Genomic DNA, 21,315 nt, shown 5'->3' with positions numbered 1-21,315 from the left:
CACATGGACCTCTAGCTCGTCCTGCATTGATTAGTTGCCCGCAGGAGAGGGTAGCTATACATTTTCCAGCGGTTATTTTTTCAGTTACATTACTATTTTTAATTTTATGTTATTTTATTATCTAAGAAAATATATAAAAACTAAAATTGATTGAATTACTAGATGAAACTATGTATTACTAAGGGCGAAAGAAATTTTTAAAAAAATAACCTGTCTGATTCAAGTCGACGTGAATGTATGTTTCGAGTAACCCATAGGTATCATCCATTGCCAGCTTTGAGGGGAGTGGGGAGGGCGACCGCTCTCGGCCCGAAATATTTTTATAAAATATTTTTATATAATTTTTTTAGAAAAATATGTATTTAATTGTTTAAAGACATGCAATAAACAAATATTTTTACTTAAGCCCAATTTTTTTTCTTGCTGGCATATCATCTAAAATTTAGACTATTCGTAGTTAACTCATTTTCGTGTAACATAAGTTGTCAAAATTGACGGTGGCGAGTATTGACTATAGAGAATTCTAGTTGACAGCCGGAAAATGTAACTCATTCCCATTTCGGTAGCAATTGACGGTGGCGGGTGTTTTTTCCCTGGTTTGTTGGCGTGTGATCTCGATCGATCACAAACAGAAGAGAAAAACGATTACAAGGGTTCTCTTTGGTTCTTCATCAATATACAGAACAATAAACAATTCAATTCCATGTTCAGAGAACTCTGTCTTATGATAAATTATTGTGTGTAACCTACAAATAAGTTTATCTTATACTGATTACACGATTCAGAGAATGATCCAGGTTACAATTTCTTCATCTACAATCGCATACAAGATTACAACGTTTGTTTGCTTGTTCAATTTCTTGATTTTGGGTTGACTACACAATATTTACAACATAGACTTTTAGGAATAGGGAGGGTAAGAAACGAACTGGTAAGCAGCATGTCATTGACCTCCTCCATTGTTGGTCTGTCATTTGCATTTGGTTGAGCACATAACAACCCAATGTGGATGAATCTTCTTACGGAATCCGCATCAATTCCAGGATCAACAGTAACCGAAGATGTTCCTTTCCACCAATTCACCCAAGCCTAACACAAATCAACAAACACAACTCAAATTGACAAACTGATAAGTAAATGAGTTAAAACTGTCACCATCATTTACAATCATCCATAATCACACTTACATATTCGAGAAATTTCTCCTTAGCTGCAGGAATTTCATTGTATGTCCTACATCCACTTATAATTTTTAAAATCAACATGCCAAAACTAAAGACATCAGACTTAGTTGACAGACGGCCATGCAACTTATGATCTCGTGCTGTGTGTTCCCTGCCACATCACATATCACATATGCAGGTATCAATATTCAATAACAGAAACAAACATGTCAGATGCAACTTTGCTACAATATGATGAAACCTTAAAAACCTAAAACTGAAAGAAAAATTGTTTAATTACTACACCAATATGTTGTCCAGAATAAACCATATATAGATTTAAAAAAACAAAGAAACATGAAAAAAACTGTCATAGTTTCTCAGCATGTACTTACAAGGTCCAATGAACCACATCCGTATCAACACACTCGGTCTCATCAATTAAGCATCCTGCAAATCCAAAATCTGAAAGCTTGGGCTCTAAGCTTACATCCAGAAGAATGTTTTCAGGTCTGACATCACCATGTATGATCCGAATGGGTGCATTCTTGTGATGAAGGTAAAGAAGTGCCCTTGCAACACCTAGTATTATTTTGTATCGCTCATTCCACCCCAAAACAATACCATTAGGATCTACAACAGAATCACGAAATACATGTTTCTATAAGTTATCCCCGTTGAATTTAATATGATTTTGAAAAATGGCATGATATAAATTTCATGATGTGTACATTTTAAAACGAAATGTCATACCATATATCAAACGATCCAAGTTACCATTTGCTGCAAGCTCAAACACAAAGAATGGTGTTGCTTCTTTAATGTAATATCCAAGCAACTTGAGCAAATTTTCATGTTGAAGTCGTACCAGTAGTGACAATAAATCTTCAAATCTTTGGTATTTAGAACTAACATAAGGTTGTGCAATTCCTATTCTTTGTCCATTTTCTAACATCCCCTGAAAATAGCAATTAAGTTAAAGTTGTTGCTGCATTTGCAATCGGTAATTTGATGTGTGCTTATGGATACCTTATACATGGAAGCAAATGTCGATTGCGGAATTATATTTGCATCAGAAAAGTTATCAGTTGCAACACAAATGGTATCATAATCAAACTCGTATGGCATTCTGCTTTCATCTCCAACAATATCTGAAAATAACTTCAAGGAATTCGAACTGCTACTTTCTACTTCATGTTCTATTACATGTTCTACTGCATGTGCAAAAATAATAATAATAAAAATAAGCTGTTAGGTACCAATATGATAGAGTAGTAGAATAATGGTAACATATCAAAGAGACCTGTAACTAAATACCAATTTTAGACTGCTACTCTGCTGGTGTATGGCGTATTGGTAATCAGATCTCAAACTATCTAAATATATCACTTGTGAGGTAAATCCTCAGTTTCTAATACAATACAAACCTAAATAAAGAAATTAATACAAGCAACCTGCTACCTAAGATCCCATGAAGGCATATCTTATTGATACAACTAAACAAAGAAGTGTGGAAGAGAAAATGATACCTGAGTTTTTACCATTGGATGGTAAAACAAACATCGGTACCCTTCTACCAAATATTGTCATGCCCCCACCATATAATGTTCTGTTGGCTTTCTCCTGTAAACATAATACAGACTCAAGACTCGCCATAATCTCCGCCATCGTAGGTCGTTGCTTTGGATGACTATGTAAACATCTAACTGCTAGCCTAGAAAAATCTTTCAAACATTTAGTGGATATCGCTTCCCTTATATCAGTATCAACGATTTGCTTTAGCCTGCCTTCTTTAATGGAGTCCTGAGCCCATCTAGCTAAACCCCATTCCTCCTCATCAATACTTGTATCTACTGCTCGTTTCCTACACAAGACCTCAAAAAGTACCACCCCAAAGGCATACACATCGGATTTTCTGGTAAGTTTCCCAGACGCAAAGTAATCAGGATCTAGATATCCAAACGTGCCTTTCACAAAAGTACTGACATGAGTAGATGGTTGGTTTGTTGGACACACTTTAGACAATCCAAAGTCAGAAATCTTAGCTTCCCAGCTGTCATGTAACAAGATATTAGAACATTTCATGTCCCGATGGATAACTCCACGTGTAATATTTGTCCCTGTGTGGAGATAATCTAACCCACGCGCAGCCCCTATGCATATTTTTAGTCCTTGTACCCAAGGGATAGATGTTCGGCTTTTGTGGAGATGATCTTCAAGGGTTCCATGGGGCATATACTCATAAACAAGGATCATTTCCTGCTCATCATTACAATAACCTATCAAAGACATCAAGTGACAGTGCCTTAACCTAGAAAGCATCTTAACTTCAGCCCAAAATTCTGATGCTCCTTGATTAGAAGTCGAATCCAGCCGCTTTATGGCAACTGCAAAAAGATTTGCCCCATAGATGGTTCCTTTGTAAACCTTGCCAAAACCCCCGCGGCCTATGACTAATAACTCATCAAAGTTTCTGGTTGCCAGCTGAATCTCAGATAACGTAAATTGGCGGCATATTTGTGGCGACTCTGAGGATGACTGGCTGGTAGGATGAAACATAGTAATAGATATAGATATAGATATGAAGCAGGAGGATAGTAAATATCCCCAAATATGTAACTAAATTTATAGATATGAAATTATGTATTGAATTCATCCAAGTCAACTAAAGACATTCATTCAAGTCAACTAAAGGAATAAATAATTGTCTACATCAGAGGGACCAAATTGATGGTTGGAAACACGGTTTCTATGATATTAAGTTGAGATATTTTTAAGATCTTTGGGTTCGAAATTGACTGGTGTAGGTCCTCTAGATGGATCTCACAACTTTACTCGGATCAATCCATGTTGTTAGTTAGCGAAAATCACTAACAACACTTGAATCTCATATCTTAGTTTCAAACAAAAGAGAGAAAGATTAAGTATTTGGTGAGAGAAAGTTTCTTTTATTTCCTTGAGGTGTTACGGAGAAAAGGGTAAAGTAACCCTTTTATAGGGTCCTCATTTCTCCAACTTTTACATTTCGTCCGTAGAAAATAAGTGTACTGACTACGTAATACACTGACTATAAACAAATAGAAAGACATACACAATCATAATAATAATATAGAATATTAGCCCTACAATCTCCCTCTAGGATTTAGTATGTCTAGGAACATTCGTCAATTTCTTGTTTCGTCTTTATTTCTTGAAAGCTAGTGCTTGTCTTGATCCAAAGGCTTGAACGAGATTAGATATTGGACAATTCTTTATTTTCCATTCTTGTAAACTTGAATTTCAATCTTATTTTCCTGGAAGGATCGGCAACAACAAATTTAAGAAACATCAGATGCGGGAGGCTCGACGTCTAATTTTCTTTGGTTGACTTTCTTGAGTCGACTGATTTCTTCTCGATTTTCAAACACGACCACCAACTTTCACGTTTTCGTTTTCTTTTAAGTGCTTCATCATCTACAATTTCAGTCTCCACAACCCAGCATATTTGATCTTGATCTACATGTCCATGTATAACTGCACAAAACTTATAACGAATAAGATTCATTCACAGACGCTCGCGAGGGTCAAAGAAGAATTTCCTTTTTCAAAACATGTCCCCTCAACTTGTAAATGATTTATTTAAGTCACAGGTTTCCAACGAACTTTGCATGAACGACCTTTACAGAAAAACGCATTATTTTGAATAAAGCAAATATTTAACAAAATATGTATGATCATAATAAAAACTTAAAATCTTTTTGGCATTTTTATATATTATAATATTACGAATATATATACATAATATTCTGAAGTTGAAACATAAAATATAACAAGAAAAGATAGGAGTAAAGATGAAATTAATATTATATAACAATAATATTTTGTTGCATGATTACAGACATGATGAATTGTTTATTGTTTTAGGTGGAGAAATTGGTTGGAAGGAACACTTTCAGATATAATTGATCCCAGAATTGAGGTTGATTCAAGTTCTATGACAAAAAAAATTTGGAGATTGGTTTGTTGTGTGTTCAAGAGGATCCTGCAGATCGGCCGAGGAAGTTGTTTCCGTGCTGCTAGACAGCTCATCTCTCACTCTCCCTGTGTCGAAAATGCAAGCAATGGTTACAAGAGAGTATTCAAATACTACTAGCACCACTGCTGACGATTTTGATACCACCACAGTTGAAGATTTTATGTCAGATTTGTGCCCCAGATAATAGACAGAAGAGTGATACAAAGTCAGTCCATTACTTAATATATCTTATGGCTAATCATTGACCATACTCTGTCAAGTGGCAGGTTTGTCACTGGCAATACCGTAATTGCTGATGCATAACAGCAGTAGCAGTTCACCACCACCAGGCATAAACTCGTGGCATGAAAGTGTTGTCGTTTTTGCTCAAATGTGTTATATTGGCAGTACTATCTTATTACATTAGTTTGTGTGGACGTGTCTATTGACGCGGTTATTTTATGGTAGTCATTGCACTATTAGGCTTTCCTGGTGAGAATTGTGCTTGATGTTTAATTGGATTAATTTGAGCTCAGGGTGATTGTTTTTCGAGTCTATTAGACTCAACAATTTGAGGTTATTAGGAAACAGACTAATAGCAATGCGGTTTCCTTAAAATTGTTAGACGCTAAATATGAAGATTCGGGTCAGCTAGACAACTCTCAAAACCCGCAACCAGAAGTTAAATTGCTAGAATGTACTACCCGTGTAACCGTGTCCGAAGAGCTACCATTGAAGAACAAGTCGGTGAGTCGGCTCATTCGTTTACTCCTACCCGACGACCCGCCGTGACCCGGTCATAGCCACGTCTTCCGTCCATGCAACGTTTGTTTCTGAGTTAGTTTATTTTGTTAAGTATTTGCAGTTTATTATTTTAGCTCACGTTCAACTTTGTGTCAGTTACTAGCTTAATTCATGTGGCCATGTTCTAGTTAGTTTCTTTTTTTTTAGTTCCTATATGTATCATAAAAATGTGAAAGTCAAGCAGATGATTTATGTTAAAAAAAACTTTTGGTTAATTTTTCTCAATGGATTTTGAGTAAAGTTGATTTGTCTTTGCCAGCTCGATTTTGGCATCTCGAATGGTGATCTTAGACACGGTTTCTTATCCGGAGTGGTGTGTCTGTATCTTCGGTTAAAAAATCGCAGCCCAACGGTTTGTTTTCGGTGGTGAATCTGTATCTGAAATCAGTCGTTGAACTATCCGTTTTAGTTTCGAATTCAATTTCTATCCGTTACCGAGCGATTTTCCTATCCCAGACCACTGACCGCAGTTTTAGAGAGTCAAGCTGATAGATGATATTTTGAATGTTGTTTCCTTCTTGACTTGATGAGATCAAAATTTCCTAGATATGTTCTTATTAATGTCTTAATTTGGACTACCCTACTTTATAAATGTAAATGGGTAAAACTGAGAAAGATAAATATTACTAAAGACGAAACTAGCCATATAAGCAGAACATATTGAACTGTCAAGACTGATTTGTCATCAACGTCCGGACCTAGACCCCGCATAAACAACCAGATAGTTTTTGCAAAGTGCAAGGAACCAGAAGTTGCAAACTCAAAAAAACACAAAATTTCCAACACAAAGTACGATAAAAAGATACGACCCTATTCATAAACCTCTTTCGTTTATCGGGGTCCCATCTCCAATATGGATTCCTCGACTATCTCAGCATTTATACAAGCCAAATCCTCTATAATTTGTGGTGGCACCGGACTTTTAGGAATAGGGAGGGTAAGAAACGAACTGCTAAGCAGCATGCGATTGACCTCCACCATTGTTGGTCTGTCATTTGCATTTGGTTGAGCACATAACAACCCAATGTGGATGAATCTTCTTACAGAACTTGAATCTGCATCAATTCCAGGATCAACAAGAACTGAAGATGTTCCTTCCCACCAATTCGCCCAAGCCTACCACAATCAACAAGCATGTTATAAGGAACACACTTTGAGAAAAGTTGATGGATTGGTAAGAAATATTTGGGTACAATTTTGGATGTTTTATGCATTAAAAATAGACTTTATGCAACTTTCTATCCGTTTGACCTGTCTCCCTTTTAGTTCTTATAATTTTACACTTTTAACCTGTTCAAGATAAAAACACAACTCGAATGCCAACTGATAAGTAAATGAGTTAAAACTGTCATATTTAATTACAGTCATCTATAATCACACTTACGTATTGAAAGTTCTCCTTAGCTGCAGGAATGCCATTGTATGTCCGACGTCCACTTATAATTTTCAATATCAGCATGCCAAAACTAAAGACATCAGACTTAGTTGATAGATGACCATGCAATTTATGCTCTGGTGCTGTGTGTTCCCTGCCACATCACATATGCAGGTATTAATATTCTATAACAGAAACAAACATGTCATAATATGCAACTTTGCTACAATATGCTGAGACCTTGAAAACAATACTAGAAAACAATAAATTTTCCTACAAAAAGTTCTTGCAAATTTCCTACGACAAGTAATTCAAACAAATTTCAAACGACTTTTCAACAAAAAAACTAGCTATAATTTTGCTACAATTTTGCAACAACATAGTGACATCACGATTTTTTAAAGGTAAATTGTTGCTATCTTACCAACAAAATCCAATAAAAAAATATTTCACATTTTTTTGGAATTTATATTTTGCATATTTGAATTGTTTTTGGTTGAAATTAATTTTTTTTTTGTTCAAATTTTGTTGGAATGTTGTAGCAAACATATTTGTAGGAAAGTTGTAGGAAGTTTGTAACAACATATTTTCGTAGTAATTTTGTTAGAAAAGTTGTTGGAAAACAGTTGAAAATGATTTTCAAGCAAGTGTTTTTCCAACGTAACTTTTTTGTTGGAAAATTGTTAGAAAGCGGGTTTTCCAACAAATTTCCTACGAAATCTGTTGTAGAAAAATGCCTCATTATCTAGTAGTAAATCTAAAACTGATAAAAAAATATCATTTTAGCATCTTGCAGACCATATACAAAATCACTTCTGTATACGACGTCCACTGAATCACATATGTACTTACGAGGTCCAGTGAATCACGTCTGTATCAACACACTCGGTCTCATCGATTAAACATCCTGCAAATCCAAAATTTGATAGTTTAGGCACTAAGCTTTCATCCAGAATAATGTTTTCAGGTCGAACATCACCATGTATGATCCGGATGGGTGCATTCGTGTGAAGGTAAAGAAGTACCCTTGCAATACCTAGTATTATTTTGTACCGCTCATTCCACCCCAAAACAACGCCATTTGGATCTACAAAGACAGAATCACAAAATACATGTTTGTATAAGTTATTTCCACACATTGAATATAATATGCTTTTTAAAAACGGCATGATATAAACTTCATCAGATGTAAAACGAAAATGCATACCATATATCAAGCTATCCAAGCTTCCACTTGCTGCAAGCTCAAACACAAAGAGTGGTGTTGCTTCTTTAATGCAATATCCAAGCAACTTAAGCAAATTTTCATGTTGAAGTCGTACCAGTAGCGACAATAAATCTTCAAATCTATGACATTTAGAACTAGAATAAGGTTGTGCAATTCCTATTCTTTGTCCATTTTCTAACATCCCCTGAAAAGAGCAATCAAGTTAAAGTTGTGGCAGCATTTGGAATCGGTAATTTGGCGTGTGATTGTGGATACCTTATACATGGAAGCAAATGTGGATTGTGGAATTATATTAGCATCAGTAAAGTTATCAGTTGCAACACAAATAGTATCATAATCAAACTCGTATGACATTCTGCTTTCATCTCCAACCATATCCAAAAATAGCTTCAAGGAATTTGAACTTCTACTTTCTACTATATTTTCTATTATATGTTCTACTGCATGTGAAACAATAAAATAACAAGTTGTTAGGTACCGATATGTTAGAATAATGGTAAGATATCTAACGATCGTCCAAAAATAACAAGCTCTTGGTCTATATTCTGAGTTATAAGTTGGATGAGTTGAAGAGACAAATTTGGAAAGTTGCAGATAATAATAATAATAATAATAATAATAATAATAATAATAATAATAATAATAATAATAATAATAATAATAATAATAATAATAAAGTGTGTGGCAAGAAAAAATAGATAAACAAGAGAAAATGAAGCATCCAACTTATGAGGGAAAAAAAAGCATGTAGTTGTTGATCAACTGGATTGACATAAGGGGCAAAATAATGTTACTTTCTGTTACACAAATTCATATTAAACGTTGCGATATTATTTCATTAAGGGCGGTTTGGTAAATCTCACTGGGTGGCTTGGAGGAGATTTTAAATAATAATTTTTTTATTATTTATTAATAAGTTAGTCTTATTTTAATTAAATCAGTCGTATCCTAAATCCTATTTGTGTTGGATTCAAGTTGTGTATTTGAACTTGAGTCACTGCTAGAAAACAATACATTTCCTACAAAAAGTTCCTACAAATTTCTTACGACAAGTAATTTCAACAAATTTCAAACGACTTTTCAACAAAAAAAAACTAGCTATAACATTGCTACAATTTGCAACAACATAGTGACAACACAATTTTTTGTTGGAAAATAGTTGCTAACTTTCCAACAAAATCCTATAAAAATTATATATATCAGATTTTTTTGGAATTTGTATTGCGTACTTGAATTTTTTTGTTAAAATTAGTTTTTTATCTGTTGGAATTTCGTTGGAATGTTGTAGCAAACATTTTTGTAGGAATGTATTAGGAAGTTTGCAACAAACAATTTTTGTAGCAATTTTGTTAAAAGCTGTTGGAAAAATGTTGAAAATGATTTTCAAACATGTGTTTTTCCAACTAACCTTTTTGTTGAAAAATTGTTAGAAAGTGGGTTTTCCAACAAATTTCCTACGAAAACTGTCGTAGAAAAATGCCTCATTTTCTAGTAGGATTAGAATAAGGGGTTGTATAAACTTGATGTAGAAGTAATATTATTAAATTCTTTAGTTTGTCTTTTCTTAATAATAAAGAGTTGGAAATTTTGTTTGTCAATTCATACCTGAGTTTTGACCATTGGATGAAAAGACGAACATCGATACTCTTCTACCAAATATTGTCATGCCCCCGCCACGCCTTGTTTTGTTGGCTTTCTCCTGTAAGGCTAGTGCAGACTCAAGACCTGCAACTATCTCCGCCATTGCAGTTCGTTGTTTTGGATGGCTATGTAATCATCGAACTGCTAGCCTAGCAAAATCCTTTAAACATTTAGTGGATATCTCCTCCCTTATATCAGTATCAACAATTTGCTTTAGCCTGCCTTCTTTAATGGAGTGTTGAGCCCATCTAGCCAGACCCCATTGTTCCTCATCGATACTTGTATCTACTGCTCGTTTCCTACACAAGACCTCAAAAAGTACTACCCCGAAGGCATACACATCGGATTTCCTGGTAAGCTTCCCAGACGCAAAGTAATCGGGATCTAGATATCCAAACGTGCCTTTCACGAAAGTACTGACGTGTGTAGACGGCTGATTTCTTGGACACATTTTAGGCAATCCAAAGTCAGAAATCTTGGCTTCCCAACTGTCATGTAACAAGATATTACAACTTTTCACGTCCCGGTGGATAACTCCTTGTGTAATATTATTTGTCCCCGTGTGGAGATAATCTAGCCCACGCGCAGCCCCTATGCATATTTTGAGTCTTTGAACCCAAGGGATAGATGTTCGGCTTTTGTGGAGATGATCTTCAAGGGTTCCATGGGGCATATACTCATAAACAAGGATCATTTCTTGCTCATCATTACAATAACCTATTAAAGACACCAAGTGACAGTGCCTTAGCTTAGACAGCATCTTAACTTCAGCCCAAAATTCCGATGCTCCTTGATTAGAAGTCGAATCCAGCCGCTTTATGGCAACAGCCAAAAGATTTACCCCATAGACGGTTCCTTTGTAAACCTTGCCAAACCCCCCACGGCCTATGACTAATAACTCATCAAAGTTTCTGGTTGCTAGCTGAATCTCAGATAACGTAAACTGGCGGCATAGCTGTGATGACTCTGAGGATGACTGACTGGTAGGATCAAACATAGTAATAGATATAGATATAGATACGAAGCAGGAGGATAGTATATATCCCCAAATATGCAACCAAATTTATAGATATGAAATAATGTGTTGAATTCATCCAAGTCAACTAAAGAAATTCATTCAAGTCAACTGAAGTATAAAATAATTTTCTACATCAGAGGGACCAAATTGGTGGTTGGAACACGGTTTCTATGAAATTGTGGTGTAATTAAGTTGAGATAATGTTGAATAGCTCGTCCTGCATTGACTGATATTTTGATATTTTTAAGATCTTTGGGTTCGAAATTGTTTTGTCAAAAATTGTGACTTGCGATATCCGGTAAAAGCCGTCCAAATCAATAAATTGGTGGTTGGAAACACCGGAATTCTCGGCCTCTAAAAGCCGTCCAAATCAATAAAACATCCAGTAAAAGTCGTCCCTGAAACCTTTAGTTGACGTCCTCGTTTTACGGAATCGTTTTGCAGTCGTCCCCCAATACCAGAAACGTTTAGGGAACGTCTCCATGGCGTCCTTATGGCGTTTCCATCCCCAAAACATCCCCGGGCGGGTACTCCATCCTTTAGGGCGTCCCCGTGCTTCATAGGCGATATCAATGTGGCGAAACTCGTTATATATATTTTGGTCAATCATGCAGTTAAAGTCGGCGAGAAATCCTTATCTGAGACGAGAGCTTTCGGTGCACGCATTTATCTTCAACAGAGAGAAGGCTTCTAGATTATTTGGGTTTTTGCTATAAATAGGACTTTATTTGTCATATTTATGTGTTTGTTTTCCATGTGTAATCAACCACCCAAGGGGAGCTTACCTTGGGTGGGATCAGTTCGTTTATTATATCTCATGATTTATTACCGATTACAGAATCGTTCACTATCCATAATATCTTTATATTAGTTTGTTTGATCGTTTGATTTCAACGCACATGTCTCGATCGTTCAAGAACAAATCCGTTCGCTATGTTAGATCCTGTTTTAGGAGACCTACAAAAGTTGACTAGTTAGCCACCAGAGAGGGATGTCCCATGGCTGTTAATGGTGATCAAAGGAAGAAGGTTCAAGGCTGTTCGGATGTTAGTTGCGGGTTTGTGCAGCTTTTATATAACCAATGACAACAGCAAAATGTTTGTGCATGTGCCTTGATCATATGGTTTCGTGATAAGAGGAGAGCGGCATAGATGCGTGAAAAATGAGCGTGAGGAATCCTTCAAAGCAAGTGGCTTTGGATTCGGTTCGTTTAGCAGTTGATAGAAAACGTTATAAGAGGGTGGCTTTGTTTTCTTCGTCGGTGGAGAGGTGATGTGCTAAAAGTAGTCAAACAATTATTAACTAAAATTATACTAATCTAGACACTAAGTAACACTCTAGACCCTTAAACTTAACTTAAACTACTAATCGGCAAGTGAACCGATCGACTCTAGTATAGCTAAGTAAGTCCGGATATCGAACCCATGAGACTCTTTAAATTATGAAACTAGCAAATTAGACTCAACTACAAGACACTACTATTTATTAATAATATTTGAGGGTGAATTTAATTCTAATAATTAAGAATTAATAATAATTAACTAATGATTACTTTAATTAACTAATAATAAAACAAATAATATAATAATAAAAACAAACCCTAATTTATATAATAATAATAATAATAATAATCATTACTTATTAATTAATTATTAAAAACCTTAAACCCTAATTAATTTTAAACTAATAAACAATTTAACACTTAGATTAATTCAGATGACAAAGATAACTACCCAGGCCAGAATCCCCAAAGTTACGGTTATTAGTTAAATGGAAAACGCAAGTTATGGAACTGGGATCAAAAAATAGACCATTGACAGAAAACCCGAACAGGACCCTTGAACTTTAAGAAGACGCCTATGGATTTCTAACAAGTTTTAAGGCTCACCAGTTTTAAATATTAAACTTTCTTACGGTTATTTAATCGCTTATGTCTAAGTATCTTTTATGACGAAAACCTACCTTACAGCGCGGAATTCAAAAGATAGCAAAGCAGACTCAATTAATTTAATAGACTAAGCTGACAATCAAACACCGACGGACTCCTTACAAAGAACTAAATCTATCAATCCCGACAAGCAAAGATCTATCAATAGCCTATCACTTTACAGCTTTATAGACTAGCAGCTCATCTTTTATCTATTTAATTGATTTCATTTTTTCTATGATTTTAATGCATATTAATCACAAACTAGTCAAGAACACACAGTAAATGACCTAACAAAACCCTATCCTATGAAACAATCAACAAGGGCAATGTGAAACAATAAATTCAAGTAAACAAAACCAAGCAATCATACGCATTAATTAAGTCAAAACTCAACAGTTTACTTAGAACATAAAATCCATAACGAAACGAAATCCAAATAAAATCAAACCGAACTAAGGTTCATCACGACCTAGGTAGTCTATGGAATTTAGCCTAGCATCATAAAGTCTAAATCAAACAAAACAATCAAAACCGAAAACATGGTGAAATAATATAGAACGAAAGATTAAAGGTGATAAAACCCGTATTCTTCAATCTGAAACGTCTAGCTCTTCACCGGATGTTCTCTTGTCTTCAAAATCACCACAAGACTCGTAAAATAGCTCCAAGGAATCTCCAAATCAGCTGGTGGCTTTTCAGGTTATGTCATGTTTAAGTTAAAGGTGTTTAAATACCCAAAACAAGGCCCGTCTAGACGCAAAAACGAATTAAAAGCCCATCCAGCTACCCCTAGGCGCCGCGCGACGAGAAATAGGATACCCCTCCGCGCGGCGCGGCGTGCTTTTCCAAGGGGTCCGGTCAGACCGGCCCGGTCTGACCGGTTCTCTGTTCTGACCCTTCCTGACGCGTTCCGGAACTCCGTTTTGACTCGTTTTTCGCCCTTTTTAATCACGATCAACTCCCGGAACCTACGACACACAAAAACGTTAGTAGTATACAAATCTTGACTAAAAACGGACAAAAACAATTAAAATATTAAATAAAATAAACAAGGGAAACATATATATTTAGCATTATATCAAGAGGCCTCTTGGAACATGTGTGGTCGAGAAAAGCTACGGGTTGTCAAAGATAAGAAGAGATTGAAAAACTACACGGTTGTAAACATTATGGCATTGGAGTTCTAATCGGTGGCTTTGATGTGGCCGAGGAAGAGGTCGTTGATTCGTGAAGAGTCAAGATGTTAATGAACAAGTCCAACGTGGTGCCATGTTATATGTTACAAGTGTGGTAAATTTGATTCGGGGTGAACCGAGAGGACTTTGGGTGTGTCGACCGCAGTGAAGGTTGGGTGTTCGGGATAGGTCAAGATGGTTAGGAGGACTTCCGACGTGAATTAGGTGAAGTTCGGTCCGTGAAAGGTCGAGACCTAGACTACATTAGTTTTTTTGTTTTTTTTATTTTGTATTTATATTTTCAGTTATGATATTGATTTTTTATTATTTTTTGAGGGTTTTATTTGTCACAAATTATACTCATCCTTCTCATTTTTATTCCTTTTTGTAGAATAAGTTGTTTTGTAGAATAAGTTACCCTAAAAACATAATATAACTACCAATAAGAAATCCCAATTGCTGAAATTTGACATATCAGAAAAAGAGTTTGATATTCTCATTACAATATTTTTTCCTATAATTCTTGAATATGAGAATATCATATTTGTATTAATTTCCTTATACAACTTGTTTTCTTATATTACTTTTCAAACTATAAGCTAAAAATAAGACCTCTTAATTAGCACCACCTAAAATTGTCAAAAGGCATAGATGCTTGTGAGTAGGACAAAATGTCAATATAGACAGCCGGCAAAATGTAACTCTAAAGCACATTGTACTATCTGTGTAAAATACAACAATATAACGTAATTTCCTAGAAAGTGTCATGTTTCCAACCACCAAATTGATGCCTGAAACATATATATTTTCTCTATTCTTTATAATTAATCTTTATGTTTGCTATGATAAAGCTATAAGAATCTTTTTTCCAATGTATCTATATATTTAGGTTACTATCCAGCTCTTGTCCTAGCTCATATAATCATATCCATATCCCATGTTTGTGCCTAGTCACGAGGTTGGATCTTCATCCTCAGTGTCGCCACAACTATGTCGCCAGTTTACGATTTCTGAGATCCGGCTAGCAACCCGAAACCTTGACAAAACATTGATCATAGGCCGTGGGGGGTTTGGCAAGGTTTACAAAGGAACCATCGCTAATGGACCATATAATTCAACTGTTGCCATAAAGCGGCTGGATTCAACTTCTGAGCAAGGAGCATCGGAATTTTGGGCTGAAGTGAATGTGCTTTCTCAACTCAGGCATTGTGACTTGGTGTCTTTGATTGGTTATTGCAATGAAGGGGAAGAAATGATACTTGTTTACGAATATATGTCACGTGGAACCCTTGAAGACCATCTCCATAGACACCAAACACCTCTATCATGGGTGCAAAGACTCACAATATGCATAGGGCCGCTCGTGGGTTAGATTATCTTCACACGGGTACGGGTATTGAGCATGGAGTTGTACATCGAGATGTTAAAAGCTCAAATATAATGTTACATGCAGTGGCGGATCCAAAAAATTTTCTCATAGGGGTCGGAAAATTTTTTTTATCTGTACATAATTAACCATCGCTATATAAAATTTGTTTTGGTCTGGTTCGACCATCGGGTCGGGACGAATTGCGTCGGTCATGTATATAGAAAAAAATGATAATCAAACAAAGAATTATATAACAAAAGAAAAGTACGAGAAACTTTATTATAAATGCATAATTATTGAATAATATATATAACTTTGTTATACGCGGGCTTTTATTTTCTGAAATATAACCAAAACATCATCTAGTTTGACATTTATAAAAAGGTTGTTTTTTAATGAAATAAATAAAATCATCGTTTAAACTCTCATCGCCAATATGATTACACAAATTGGACTTCACGTACTCCATCGCCGAAAAGCAAATTTCAATGCATACGGTTGCAATGAGTAATAATGATATGAGATGTAACTTCAATTAACGAATAAACAATACACCAATGCAAATGAAGTGAGTGAGCAAAATAATGTATAGCTGAAACATTTTTTTAAATTAAAACATTTAATCCATTAAATTTACATTATCTATTACTTCTACCATCATACTCCTTTTTTTTAATTAGCTTAAATGTAGATTAAGTTGGGAGTTTGAGACTTGGGCTTATAAATTGAGCACAAATTAACTGAGCATTTGAGCTTAAACTTGTATTTTAATTATTTCCTACTAAACTCAAATTTAGTTGGTATATTATTTTTATACATTTATATAATTAAACTTGTAAATATGTCAACTAAAAATTATTGGGGTCGGTCTCAAATTTCATAAGGTTGTTCTTGAAATCCCAACAGGGTCATTGTGCCGGCCTCGAAATCACACAGGGGTCGGGGTCAAAATTATACATGGGTCAGTCGGGATTTTAACACATATATACTAGTAAAAAAAAATTTTCACAAGGGACGGAGGACCCCCCACCTCAAAGTGTGGCTACGCCACTGGTACATGACAGTTGGGCGGCTATGATTTCAGATTTTGGATTGTCCAAAATATGTCCAAAAAACCAGCAGTCAACTTATGTCAACACTGGCGTAAAAGGCATGTTTGGATATCTTGATCCTGATTACTTTTACACGGGCAAACTGACAAGAAAATCTGATGTATATGCTTTTGGGGTGGTACTGTTTGAAGTATTGTGTGGAAAACGAGCGGTAGATAGAAGTATTGACTAGGAGCAATGGGCTTTGGCAATATGGGCACAAGATTCCATTAAAGGTGGTAGGCTGAAGGAAATTGTTGATACTAATATAAGGAGACAAATATCTCCTAAATGTTTGAAGCTGTTTGCACAGCTTGCAAAATGGTGTTTGCATGAGCACCCAAAACAACTACCTACAATGGCCGAGGTTGTGGTGCGTCTTGAGCAGGGGCGGAGCTACAGTATAGCTACAGGGTCGGCGACCCCTATGAAAAAAAAATATTTAGTGTTATATATACGATAAATTCTCGACCGACCCTGTGAAATTTCAACTCCGACCCCTATGAGTTATTGAAAAATGGAGAATGAAAAAAGATTGATAAAAAACTTATTGGAATTTTTTCCAGCAGTACCATAGTTGCAGGTAGGTTTCTGGAACATAAGAATGGAGATGATAAAGGGAAGATGCCATGTATTTTGTTTTTTATTTACCTAAGTTAAAATAGGCATAAAAGTACACTCTTCTGCAATTCCCTTTATTTAAGTCAAACCTATTAGAAAATGTTAAAACAATAAATATTTTATACTTAACAATAAACGAAAAGGAAATTTCGTTTACCATATTTTTTACGTATTAATTAAAGATAGTGTTTATTCTTTTAAAATTAGTAATCATAGATACATATACATTAGAAAAGGTAAATATATATTATGATTATCTAGTTAAAAGTTTTTGTCTGTCACTGTATAGCCAGATGAAATTACTAGTATTTAACTATAAAAGATTTTATGTGATTTGAGTCTAATCCAAACTTAACTTCATTTTAATTTAACGTGTAAATAATCTAGCTTTCGATTACAGTTATACTACTATTTAGTTTTATAACTTTATTTATTTATATAATCTATTATTTATCTATTTTTACACATATATACTTGCATATATATATATATATATATATATATATATATATATATATATTATTTTACGCATAACTTGTATGAATTTGTTAAGTCATAGACAAAGTTTATCCCTATTTATCGCATATTTCAGTGTACTTTTGCTACTTGACTTAAGGTTATGCTCTTCTGAATGTCAAACTAGATGAGAAAATACTTCCTTATAAACGTCAAACTAAATGATATTATGGTGAAATTTCATAAAATGAAAATTAGTTAAAAACAACTTTAGATATACTATATTTTAACTATAATTTTTAATGACATTTCAGGTACATGTTTTGGTTATATGATATTTTGTTTGATTGTTTTTTTTTATTGACCTGAACCGATTTGACCTGACCAGAACGGTCGAGCCAGACCGAAAAAAAATTTATATACCGATAGTCACCTAAGTATTGCCCACAAATTTCCGACCCTGTGAAGATTTTTTCTGGATACGCCACTGGTCTTGAGTCTATCATGGCCTTACAAGAGAAAGGCAACATTACATTGCCGCCCACTGGCACCGGCATGGAAGTTTTTGTTGAAAAGGCTCATTTGTCAGGTATCATGGAGAAGAATTAGCTGAACAAATACATTAACGTTTATATCATTTTTGATATCTTATTACTTTTCGAACTTGTAATAGGAAGTGAAAACCAACCATTACGTCAGTTTGATACCGATACCATCAATGTTGCAACTGAAAACTTCTCTGAAGCTAATAGAATTCCGCAACTGAAAACCGATGATTCCTTGTATAAGGTAAACATAATCATATATATATATATATATCTGAACACATTTTTTTTAGACTTTGCAGGAAGTCCACTTAATTTGTTTCGATTTTCAGGGAAAGCTACAAAGTGGAGAAGGTATAGCAGTTTCTGTTGGAATTAATCTTGATGCTACGGGTCAAGTCGGGTCACGGGTCAACCCATGGAGTGTGTCGAAGGGTATGGAGCAGAAAAGGTCTTGAATTGACCAAGTTTATAGGAGAAAAGGCTGGGAAAGTGGAAGTTAAAGTTGTTCTAAAATCAAGGGAACCTGGTTTATTTTTTTATGTATGTGTTTATTTTGTTTTCTTTTAAATAGCATGTAGCAGCAATATTGTTAAGTACCCTTTTCATCGAATAAACAGAAGAAGTCTGCATATTATCTTTCTTGCAATTCACTTTTACATATATACGTAGTTTGTGTTGAGTGAGGGACCTTTGGTATCAGAGCATGGTGCCTTTGATAAGGGGAGACCGGAGTAGGTGTGTGAAGAACGAGCGTAAGGGATTCATCAAAGTGGGTGGCTTTGGATTCGGTTCGTTTAGGCAGATGAAAGAAAACAAAATAAACACATGCATAAATAATAAACCACGTTCCCTTGATTTTAGAACAACTTTAACTTCCACTTTCCCAGCCTTTTCTCCTACAAACTTGGTCAATTCTAGACCTTTTCTGGTCCATACCCTTCGACACACTCCATGGGTTGACCCGTGACCCGACTTGACCCGTAACATCATGATTAATTCCAACATTCACCCCTTAATCTTGATGTCGGTTCTTGCAACATACTCGTTTCTTGGTCGCATTCGTTCTTGCTTTCCATGCTAAAACCGAAATCGGTTTTCTTGCTAAACTTGCCACTGTCTTTCTTGATTCGAACCTTTCTTGCTCGCTTCCATCGAATCATCTTGCTCACTTGTTGTTTTCTTACATCTTGCTATTCATGCTTGCTATCGGTTAATAATCCGACTCTAATCTTGCACTTGCTGAACGAACCCCACGGGTCCGATTTCTCTCTTTCTAACTTGCTATTCGAACCATACGGTTCGGTCTTTCTCTTTCTTTACGAACCAAACAAGTCTGTTTCTTTCTTTCGGTTATCGATTATCTTTCGTCTTTCTGATCGATTCCCGTTCTTTCTTTCTTCTTTCTTGTGACGGCTCTTTCTTTCTTCTTTCTTGCACCGCCATTACTTTATCATTCTTTCTTGCTTACTTTCTTTTTCTTTCGTTCTTGCTGATCTTGATCAGCCTTCTTTCTTTCTTTCTTTCTTTCTTTCTTTCGGTCTGCTGTGAACCCCTTCGTTCTCGTTCTCGGTCTTTTGTTCACAGTTTCGGCCTACCATCTTTCTCTTCCAGCAAAAATACGGTCTTCGGTCTTGGCGGTCTCACCGGTTCTTCTCTCCGGTAACGGTCTTCTCTGCCTCCCACCAGAATTCACTTTCCGGTAGCGGTCCTTTGCAAGTTCTTCTCCGACGTCAATCTCTTCTTATTTTGACAACCCGAACAGCCCTGAACCTTCTTCCTTTCAATACTACTAACAGCCCCAGAACACAAGTGTTTATCACGGGTTACCCTGTTGTCTCAACTGGTACGTCTACCATGACAACGGCTTAACCGAAACACCTCAACGCTTTCGTCTTCTGCTGTTAAACACCCCGAAACAACACCTGTTGTTCCGAACTTTCTTCACCTTCATCTTTATTGGTTTCCACTGCTGCGTTTGCCCCGCAGTTAAGGGCTATACTCCCTTTCTTGAAACCGACTCTCAAACCAGCCATCTCCTTCTTCCCGAGCCCTAGGCTTTGATACCAAATGTTGGTTCAGGCCCCACTCTAAGCACACAACACACTCGGCGTATAAGATCAAAGAGAATGTAATTGAGTAATAGAAGCTTTCTTCTTCCACTTGTTTTCTTCTACTCAATTACATTCTCTTTGATCTTATGCGCGAGTGTGTTGTGTGCTTAGAGTGGGGCCTGAACCAACAGTTTCTAAAGCTTTTTTTAGTCTTAGAGAACAAAAATTCTTGAATGAAGCATTGAAACTGGAAAAGCTTCAACACGAGAATTTGGCAAAGTTGCTTGGATATCACATTGAAGAACCCAAATATTGCCGTACCGAAGGAACTATGTTCCTTGTCTATGAATTTGCAATGCATGCAAGCTTTGATCGCTTGTTGTTTGGTATGAACTTTGAGTTTATAATGTACATATACACGCCTGAGACTGCACATGTTCAACAAAAAACAACTAGTGTTTAGTTGTTAATTTTAGGGAAGGTTAACATACATTCGTACAAATTCAGTTAGCGTGCTAACTTTAATTACACATTTACACTACACTATAATTACACTATGTTATATATATAATTACACTAATTGATTCTCACAGTTAGTACGTTAATTGAATTTGTATTTGATTCAAACCCATTATATATATATATACTAGGTTATGTGCCCGTGTATTACACGGGCCAGATAAAATACATGTTAATACATCAATAATATAAATTGTATTATACTTAAGGATATATTTTATGAGAACAAAAAAATTAGAGATTACGTTAGTCAATTGATATTACCCAATGAGAAGATTAAAGATTATTAAAATTAAGATTTGTTTAAAAATGAAATAGTTTGTTTGAGTCGA

At 35.5% G+C, this 21,315-nt stretch overlaps 2 protein-coding genes and 2 pseudogenes across 3 annotated transcripts in view; 2 read left to right on the top strand and 2 right to left on the bottom strand.

The window, feature by feature from the left end:
* Positions 1-21,315, top strand: part of LOC143538731 (uncharacterized) — a 173,681-nt gene that overhangs the window by 2,409 nt on the left and 149,957 nt on the right. The gene's annotated exons all lie outside the window — the stretch shown is intronic.
* LOC143538679 (receptor-like protein kinase ANXUR2) lies at positions 741-3,740 on the bottom strand. Its single transcript, XM_077032183.1, has 6 exons — positions 2,693-3,740; positions 2,193-2,377; positions 1,917-2,121; positions 1,559-1,796; positions 1,188-1,335; positions 741-1,089 (listed from the first exon to the last, which is right to left on the bottom strand). The coding sequence occupies exons 1-6, from the start codon at positions 3,720-3,722 to the stop codon at positions 853-855; spliced, it is 2,043 nt and encodes a 680-aa protein (XP_076888298.1). The 5' UTR covers positions 3,723-3,740; the 3' UTR covers positions 741-852.
* LOC143538690 (putative receptor-like protein kinase At2g39360) lies at positions 6,711-12,054 on the bottom strand (annotated as a pseudogene). The gene is made up of 6 exons (XR_013136294.1): positions 10,170-12,054; positions 8,820-8,980; positions 8,544-8,748; positions 8,189-8,423; positions 7,346-7,490; positions 6,711-7,077 (listed from the first exon to the last, which is right to left on the bottom strand). The product of XR_013136294.1 is annotated as a putative receptor-like protein kinase At2g39360 (transcript).
* LOC143536022 (putative receptor-like protein kinase At5g38990 pseudogene) lies at positions 15,266-15,700 on the top strand (annotated as a pseudogene).

The sequence above is a fragment of the Bidens hawaiensis genome, unplaced genomic scaffold (genome assembly GCF_021521415.1).
Source record: "Bidens hawaiensis isolate Kalapana, Puna unplaced genomic scaffold, B.hawaiensis_p1.1 tig00000780_1, whole genome shotgun sequence".
Taxonomy (NCBI): domain Eukaryota; kingdom Viridiplantae; phylum Streptophyta; class Magnoliopsida; order Asterales; family Asteraceae; genus Bidens; species Bidens hawaiensis.
This window is presented reverse-complemented; position numbering and strand designations above follow the sequence as displayed.